We start from the raw sequence: 9461 nt of genomic DNA on the forward strand, positions 1-9461 counted from the left end.
ATGGCATGGTTTTTTGACTTGAACCTGATTTCGAACGAAAAGCGTCAGTATTCACAAACCATTGCATGGACAATCAAGGTGAAAATCCAGGATAGCGATTCCCGAACTTAGAAATAGAATCAAGTTTCAATTCCACATTGAGCAACAAAGCAGTTCATCTGTCAACTAGCCACATTTTGAATGTAGGCGTTTTCGTGTTCAGGCAGTTGTTAACTCTTCTCCCACCATCTCATACTCCTATCGGTCTGGTACCTCTCCTTTGCTTGAATGCAGAAATCATTCTAAAGTAAGTTAGTTTATTGTACTGAGAGCCTAAATTCAGGTCCTTTCGATCGTAAAATGCTTAGTAGGCAGTGACGGTCTGTTCTAAAACAGTCGGCTTGGCATTCCCGCTACTCCGGCTGCATTGTGCTTCTCGGTAGCCCTGATGATCTCGCTTAAAATTAATGCCTTTTGCTGAACAAGGTTGCTTCTCCAACTAACGGCTACGCTTTGGGTGTTTGTCTCGCATAGTTGGATTTTTTTATGAGCCTGTAGGCTTCGATCTGAGTAACGTTGTAGTAACTGGGAGTTTGGATAGCTGTTTGTTACTAATGCTTTTTCCACAATAACTTTTCGTGTTCATTGGACTTATTAAAACCTATTTTTGCTCAAATTTACTTGCTTTAGCCTACGTAATTGTTGGGAACCCTTAGTGTTATTTACTTTAAGTGTAGGATGATCCATTTCTGTAAGAGTTTCTCGTATTGATGAAGCCCCGCGAACGTTCCCTTTCCATGTAGTCACCAATTTTTCTGCCAATGGAACCATTTAACAATTTATTTGGAAGAATGGTGTGAGTTCGTTTGACAAACTTGACAAACGGGAAGATAAGTCCCATGTTAGCTTGTTGGACAGGGTTATTATTACTCTGCATTGCTTCCAGAGTTAGACCAAATTCAGAGCTACAGCTATAATTATTTGATTTCTCATATTGCTCATTAATTCATTAATTTTACGACTACCGGAGTACTTGTTACATTTATCAAACCCTATTTTTGACACCATAATGCGCTACTTGCCAAACGCCTAATTCTGGGATATTTCGCCACACTAACTACTGGATCACCTCAGATTTAGCCATTCTTTTAACACGATCGTCATATTTTCCAAAAAATCAAGAAAAAAGTAAAATTAACCTCATGCACAGGAAATCCCACTCTGCAACATACAAGTTGCGCGATAAAGGGCACGTGTCACATATATGTGACATGAGCAGATATATTAAGCAGGTGAAGTTCCTTGTTAAGGAAGTATATTTTCCCATGGATCAAGAGATAGTCAGCATTTTTTCTACATGAATTGTGCATAGTCCCTAAACTCCAATTCGTCTTGTGGAGCACTTTTCCGCTACTTGAGGCAACGAATGCATGAGGAGTCCCGGCAATCATTTAGCTGTCCTTGACCAAAGTAACGATCTCATTTGTATTTGCGCGTTTTTTTAAATAATTTTTACAAACTACTAGCTTCCTTCAAACAAAAATTTTCTTACATCTGCTAAAATACAATTGTGGTCAAGGGGTGCTGTTAAAGTATTCACTTAGGCTAAGTTAAAACAGTGCAAAATGCAGGTCTTTGCAGCAAATACGATTGCCTAAGCGATGGGAAGAAATTTACAGTTAAAATACATCAGTTAAATTGCAAAGGATTAAATCCACTTAAGCAAAATAATTACTGTAAAGAAAGCTAAATTCTGACACGTAATGGGTTTTATTTAAGCATCACTGATTTTCTCCAATGGATATATCCTTCCTTAATAAGCCGGTGTTCCCCTTCCTTTACCCTGCTTTGAACGCAATCCACCATCTCACGTTGATGGGTTAGCTTAATCGGTTCTAGTCGGCAGGTAAATAGTCTGCTATTTTTCTAGTGGAATTAATTGGTTTCAGCCTCGCGAATTCCTCCCGGCCCAGAGCCATTGTTATTAATCGAGGAGAAATTGCACTGCACCTCAGAGGGGATTAATCACTAAAAACGCTTACGCAAGGCAAGCGTTTGTACAACGCAGTGTAATACAATTGTTCAAGTCCAAACTGGACTTCCCATTTTTTTACCCTTATAATGGAAAGAAATACTTCCGTAGAGAGTACTCCACGTAGTAGTAAGTGCGACCTATTACACATTAATGGTAGTGACTCGTACTGCGGACCAGTCCGGGCCAAACAATTAATCAGGCTGGTAGACAACTATGTTAGTTGATGAATGCGTGAAACACGTAGCGGGTGGTGATGAACGAAATTTTTTTGTCAAATGAGGCACATGGCACAGTAATTGAAAGCTTCTCTGCTTGGCCACAGTTTCAGAGACGATCGGGCGCCTATCAGTGATGATGCCACTTATAGTGGTTCTGCTGCCAGCTCGCTGTGCCACACGCCTTCCTGTAAAAGCGTCTGGTCCTGGACGTCTGTCATGAAACTGCACGAGAGACTAGTATTTTTGTGGAAATGGCGGACACACTTATTCACGAATACGAGCATTATATGGAACTTTGAGAAGTTAATGCACCAATGGTAGAGAAGAGAGAAAATGTCTTGGGACAATTCAGTTAGGATGACACAACTCCATAAGTAAACGCTCTTTGATTGTTGATTAAATGTTTGTACAGGCACGTGAGCGTAGCGGAGGACTATTTCAAGGGAAAAATGCAGTGTAGACATTTTGTAACCTGTTTTAGTGCGGTGTAAGTCGGGATTGTCTGTTGGATTTAGCACAATATCATTAATACTTTTCCGCAATAGAATTAGTGTTCCTGCTCTGAAGATAAGTTTGATGAGAGGACGTTTAATGTAGTATAGGTAAACACTGATAATGTTGCCCCAGTACCAACTTGGGTGGTGTGGCTACTGGTGCTACAGGCGCTGGGCATGGCGGTGGCGGCAACGCTGGTGTGGTGCTACTGTCGCCACTCACACCATCGGCGTGTCCTCCTCGATCGCGTCTTGCGCTTGGCTTCAAACCATCTACCGCTATTTGCGTCTCCCGCTGAGAGCTAGGGCCTCGTTGCTGTCGGTCCTGATGACGGCCATCATGGGAATGCTACTCGCTCCTCTTGATTTTACAAACATGAGCGAAAAGGTGTAACATCTCCTTCGTCTTATATCCATGATGCAATCCGGGAAGAGAGGCAAGTAAGAAGGTTGTGCGGTCTTTTGGAACGAAGTTTAGCTGAGTTTGGTCGCACTGTTAATTATAACGATTGAGAATGACGAACTAGCTGTGTAGCTGTGTATCTAAATGCAAGTCAGTAAGGGGTGTAAGGCTTGGAGTTATCTGGTCGAGCGAGGGCCGTGCTTTTTTTGGCCTGGAGCTGTCCTAAACATTTTTGTCCCTTTTTTACATCCCTCAAAGCCTATGTTGCAAAAACTCTCTATGTACGATTCATTGCAGCTGTTGTGCTTACTAACCTCGGAACTTGCTCTGCGTTTATTCAAAAACCGCTTCTTACTCTGATTTATCCTGTTTTGATTTTGATTTGTTCGCTTTTGCTTGGTTTGTATTTAATGAAATGGTAGTCGGGATTCAAACTAGTCTGCAGAATTTCCGAGTATTCATCGGTGGCAGTCAGGGTAGATCCCAGCGGCACCGATGCACCAGCTGCATTTCGCAGTGGGGTTCATGAACCCCAGAAAGCAGAATAAGATGTGAATAAATAACTTAAGAATTTAAAAACCAGGGTATTGAGTAGTGTGGTTGGGTCACTCTGTTTGGCTCATTCCCGAAATTCATGCATGTTACAAGGGCTGCAGCAAACGGATAGATATGTACTATAAAAGCTAAACTGAGGGTCGCTCCTAGCATCAAAAAACTTTAAAAATGTGGTGCTAGTTGTTTGTTATGTTAGCAACTTGTCGTATATGTTTTATATCAAAAGCTAAATCACAACTTTGTATTGATCAAATCACCAAGGTCTACCATGAGGCTGATTTCTGACTTTAGATAACTTGTGTGTGAAGTTAGAGGTTGATTCATGAGGGCGTGGATGAGAAGTTAATGGATAAAAGCAATTTTGAGGTCCTTCTCGTAAATAATTTGAAGATTTTGGGGGCAAATTTTGATAACCTCAAGCTGCCAACAGACCCGAATCAAATAGAGTACAATGTTAAGATTCTGGTTTAGTTTAGGGCTACTTTGGGGTCATTTCCTAAACCAGCACTTGGTAAATTGTTTGGTTTCTTGTTAAGCAGACTTGATAACAAACGATTTGAGAGATCAATCAGGTAACGTTTAAAGCTATTATTGACTTCTAGACCACTTCTAATATGCTATAATAGGGCAGTTGATAACCAACTTAAGAACCTATTCTTTCTGTGGATCAAGGAATTGCCAATGGTTGTCCCATGTTTTTTTTATTGATTTTACAGGATTTGGGGCTTTCTATGGATTTTTCCCGGGTCTGGAGTTGTCCATCCCCAAAAAAGTCCGCCAGATTCTTTGCTGTTTTGTCTATGTATGTGCTGGAGAAATGCATGAGAATTGGTTGTCCCGTTTATTTTATTGTATTTTCAGATTTTTGTGTAAACTTGGATGTAAATGATGTGGTTGATGACAAAGTGAACGAATTTCTGCGCAACATTTCCTTTTTGCAGTTCAAATCTATCTCAATTGACAAGTAGTTTTTATCGCGTCAGAAGGCATCGATTTTTAGGTTGATCACTGCTAAAGAATCGTGTTCTGTTATTGAAGATTCAAATATCCTTTTTGATTGCCTGAATCATGCTAATTTACCAAAGTAAGGCCCTTCTATTTTTCGCAGGTGTGTTTTCCTAGATCCGGTGGTGATGTTCTACATAGGCTTTCCTTCTTTCAAAGAAATCGTTGGGCTGAACTTCAGGGTCTGAAAAACGCGTTTTCACTTCACTATTCTGAATGGCTTGCTATGAGGCCCCTTTATCTGGATATGTCTATATTATCTAGTGCCTCTCCATTAATTCGAGCAAAAGACGTAAATGGTTCTACGGACATGGTACACATTATTTATTTTATATAAATAATTTCTTACTCATTGAACATTTCTGCACCTGTTATTTTTAGACGTCAGATATCGACAAGTTATCTTCTCTTTCTCGGTATGTGAATATTTCCTTTATTGGCTTTTTTCTCTGAGACGCTATCCGATGTCACATATCACTCGTCTAGGCTAATGGAAAGAACTGGCGATTTATTCAGTGCAATAGGAAATTCACTGACCCGATCCAGTGAGGTTAGGCAGTCTTTGGAGACAGGGCCATCATCAGAGCTGTCTTGGTGTTCGCGATCCCTAAGTAGAATTGCTGAATCGAGTAAATTTTCCATACAACGAGGACTTACAAATGATACTCAGGCCCTCTTGTCACGATTGGATAGCATTCTTACTACTCTCAGTGATTTGATAGCAGAGGAGAGTGATTTATTGTAAGTTATTTTATAGTTTATCATTACCATACATTATCTACCATTAAGCGAAGTGATTTTTAAAGTTTAGCTAATTACTACTTACTATTATGTTTGCTACTAATATCTCCCACTGTAAGTTTATTACTCATAAGATTCAATCGTTCTCTTTGGGTAAGTCACTTTTCTCGCGTTTCGTTAAAGGTCGTTTTCCATTAGTCGGAGTTTTGGTAGACTTTCCGGACTCTACGTAGATAGCTCAGTGGATTCTAAAACCAGGCTATTGTCACAGGATGTTCCTTTAAACAACTCTTCTTTGCTCTCCAAGAGTCAAGCCTCTTGCTATTCTGCACCTGCCAAGAGCCGTAAGTCACTAATGAAACATCGCAGCCATGATACTTTAAGCTTTACATTTGCCTTTTTAATGTTTCCAAAGAAAATTCTTTAGTTTTAACACGTATTGCTTTTCGTTGTATTGGTTCTTTCACTGATGAATTGAATAAGGAATGTTTACTCATTCAGCGTAGGTAGTAAATTATAAGGTTCTGCTTAAAATATGTCAGCACTGATCTGAACGTTCCCTAATTGAAATTTAGCCTTTGACTGGATGCAGATGCAAAAAAACCTACAAATTTACGTGCGAAGTTTGCTCACCAGCACTATGTTAGCTTACTTGGTTCCAAAGTTAGGACTTGCTAAAATTACGTCATTAGTTACTGGTAGAAATGAATATAAGATAAAATGAAACGCTAAGCTAAAAGTTTTATTTTACTTCCTTTGTTGCCAACGTTTGTATTTTTGAGGCAACTCATCTGTTCGACATGTACAGTTATCCAAAGTTTTTGGCAGCGCCTGGCACACCATCCTCCACCTCCGTTTCCCTTGACGTCATGACCCATTTTACCCTTTTCAGTCGGTCTTCTGCTGATTATAAAATGATCAAACAATTCTTTTTCTTTCAATAAGCTATTTAAACTTTACATAAAACAATGAGCCTCATTGTGCCAATGGATTAGCTATTTCATTAACTGGAGGGAATAATAAGCTGGATTGAAGGGTGACTTTTTATGCTCTGGAAGTAGGAAATTGTTACACCAATCGTATCTCTTTGTTTTTTTTTCGCATATTTAAATTACATGAGTGTTAAATAAAAGTGGGTGCTGGAAGTTTTTACATCGTGTTCCTTACATCGCCTCTCCACCACCATTCGTTCTGTGTTTGTTGACATAGATGTCTCTCTCGGAGTCTTTTGCTCCACCATTGCGTGCAGCTTGTGAGTTTGGGAGCAAAGGGACAATAAGAGTCTATTCAATGAGTTACTTCATCGTAACAGATTAGGAGGGGAGGTTTTGTTTAATTTGAGGATGTTTTTTAGTTTTAATAACACCATTCTGGTCCTATTAACACTATTATGTAAGTTTTGGCGGCTCCTAGTTCTCTTCCATCGGATTGGCGGTTTCAAAGTAGTTTATTGTCGATTCTAGTAGTTGGATTGGATGGATACCCTTTTTCGACTTGTGTTGATTTCGTGCCCGAATATGGCTCATGCTGGATTGCATATTTTTTACTCAAAATAAGTGTTTTTTTAGAAGTTTCATTTGATTTACCAGCTAGTCAGTTAGTTCCACTGTCAGCAAATCGCGCTTATTTTGTTCTTTCCCAGCAGCTCCATTTGATCATGTCCAGTATCGCCATATCCGTTTATCTGAACCACTTGAATTTATGCTTTTTCATTCCTCTTTCATAGCCGAATTGGTCAGCGGTAAAAGCGATGAAATTGGCGAAGTCACGAGAAAGTCAAAGCGGCCTTTTTCTAACGAGGCTGCTGACCTTACTGAATTTGGCACAAGTGGTGAGTTTAGCTTTCTTTCCCTCCCCCCTTCCCCCCTACGTCTCAGATCTTTAATCCCCGTACTAGTGAAGATAAACTCACTACCGTCCTTTAATCTTAGGCGTTAATGGTAAAGTGTTTTTCATCCATAGCTTGGTCTGAATCTGGACAAATTCATAGCTCGGACCGTTTTTGGCTTAGGTGACAATTCATTTCCCTCTATGGAATTAAAGCGGTCTATTAATTCTGCAACTGTTTCAATTCTCATTTTACATCACTCTGAAGTCGCTTCCGTGTGCTTGTTATTATTCAGATGAATTAAGGGCTATTGTTTGACTCGATCGAGCCCTCTCAGCACAGCATAAATGTCCTATTGTTCCCATGGGGCATCATTGGTCGCTAGGTTTTTTGGCCAAGAATCAACAAGCATAATTATCCTCAGACCAAGGCATTTCCCACTGCGCTCTTCAATCCTAAGTTGTATCGATAAGGAATAAGTAAGGGGCGTCCTTCATCTCACGTGAATACGAAAATGAGAAAATATTTTTCCCTTTTCCTACTCATTCCTACTTACCTGAATGGTACATACTAGTTAGATCTGATGGCAAGGGCGAGGTGGGTTTAGACTTTGGGGCAAAAGAAGACCGATTTATTTCGTTGATAAATGAACAGAGTGATGCTTACCTTTACTAGAGTTGTACACTCCATCGTCAGAATCACCCACGAAAATGTTACAAGACATAAAGTTTGGTGAGTAGTTTTGTTACCACCAATGTAAGTGAGAATTGATAAACTGGCAAAATGGGTAGCACGAGCGGACCTCCAGCCCACCCGCGTGAAAGGGCAAAAGTAACGCCTAAAATGCATTTGATTTTAGAAAGTCCACACTGTATTGCTCATTGAGGTCATCCGTGCTGTTCAATTGTTTATTTACAGATGACCTGTTCAACGATATCAATGTTCAACTCGCTTCGCTTCTGCAAACAACCACCTTGAGCGCCCACCGCAACTCCATCGAAAATGAGAGTTCGTTTTGCTTTCACTGAAGCACTTGTTTTCCATGTCTTTGTGAATGTTTTTAGCTTTCCTTTTTTCTTAAAGAATAGGTTATTTTTGTTCATTATCTCATCTCCAGTTAGGCTATGGAGTCATCTATTTCTGTGTTTTCCCACGATAACTGTTTATTATCGTAGCGGCTAGGAGGGAGGAAGAATGCATGGGTCGGCAAACAGGCTGATTTTGCCACGGCTTTAAGGTACCGAGGGAAAGAGTATGTAAATAATATATTTTTTATTACTATTTTGATGCCTAGTGGTTGTGGCAATGCTGTTAGTGCTCAGGTTGCGCGCTCTGCAGGCGCCACGGCCGCCTTTACAGCGGTCGTAGGGACAAACTTGTACTGATAATAAACCAGTCTTTTCGAAGATGATATCACTGCATAGACGCACCAGATTCATTGCTACAATATTCATTTGAGAGCATGGCTCGCCTCCACTGCTCCGAACGCCCGTTGCTCGTCCTCTCATCTGCTTTCTTTGTAAAATAAAACAAACTTGAGCTCTAAATGGATCAGTTTTATTGTGATAAAGTGCATTGAATGAACGGAAGTGGACACTGCCGTGGTGTGTGTATGTGTGTGCTTTTTTGTGGCACTCTCGTGGAGCGAATTTACCGCATTGAAGGCCAAACCCAACCGCCACTCGTGTTTGATCATTAATCCCACTCCCGCCTCTTAGAGTGCTTGCCTAGCCTGTCCTAGCCTAGTTCCGCGACTTAACAGCGCTTCTGTTTCCTGCCTCATTACAGTCGCCCGCCCACTGTTCGTTGGTGGGATTTAGCTTGATTTGGAGAGGGTTTTGTGACCTTCTGTAGTCAACGCCTTTCCTAAATTGACGATGAAGTAGTTGCCGTCCCATTGACTTTCATCTTTTCGCACCATCATCACTCGTCAAATGAGTTGGAATGATGACCTGAGGGATTGTAATGTCAAGGCGGTTGAGTTAGGTTGAAACTTTTGGTTTTAAGTGCTTTCGGTAACACGGATAATGCACAGCTGTAGGTGGCGGTTGTAATAGTCGGCAAGCATTATTTGACGTGGACCGATGCTAGCGAATGGTGACAGTGAGTGGGGTCATGAACGCACTTTCTTGTCAACGAAGACCTCAAATCCCAACCTGCGGTTACCTACTCGTATCTGCAAAACGGCTGAAGCACAGTGCAG

The 9461-nt window shown here is 40.7% G+C and overlaps 1 protein-coding gene across 1 annotated transcript; it reads left to right on the forward strand. All coding sequences in view use genetic code 11, as the record gives it.

The window, feature by feature from the left end:
• EGR_01103 (hypothetical protein) lies at window positions 1–5026 on the forward strand (the record flags this gene model as incomplete). Its single annotated transcript, XM_024490352.1, has 7 exons — window positions 1–78; window positions 1506–1571; window positions 4156–4256; window positions 4287–4368; window positions 4401–4589; window positions 4653–4768; window positions 4807–5026. 7 exons carry the CDS (start codon window positions 1–3, stop codon window positions 5024–5026), a joined length of 852 nt encoding a protein of 283 aa, XP_024355171.1.
• Between the last annotated feature and the right edge of the window lie 4435 nt (window positions 5027–9461).

The sequence above is a fragment of the Echinococcus granulosus genome, assembly GCF_000524195.1.
Source record: "Echinococcus granulosus chromosome Unknown EG_S00004, whole genome shotgun sequence".
Classification (NCBI taxonomy): Eukaryota; Metazoa; Platyhelminthes; class Cestoda; order Cyclophyllidea; family Taeniidae; genus Echinococcus; species Echinococcus granulosus.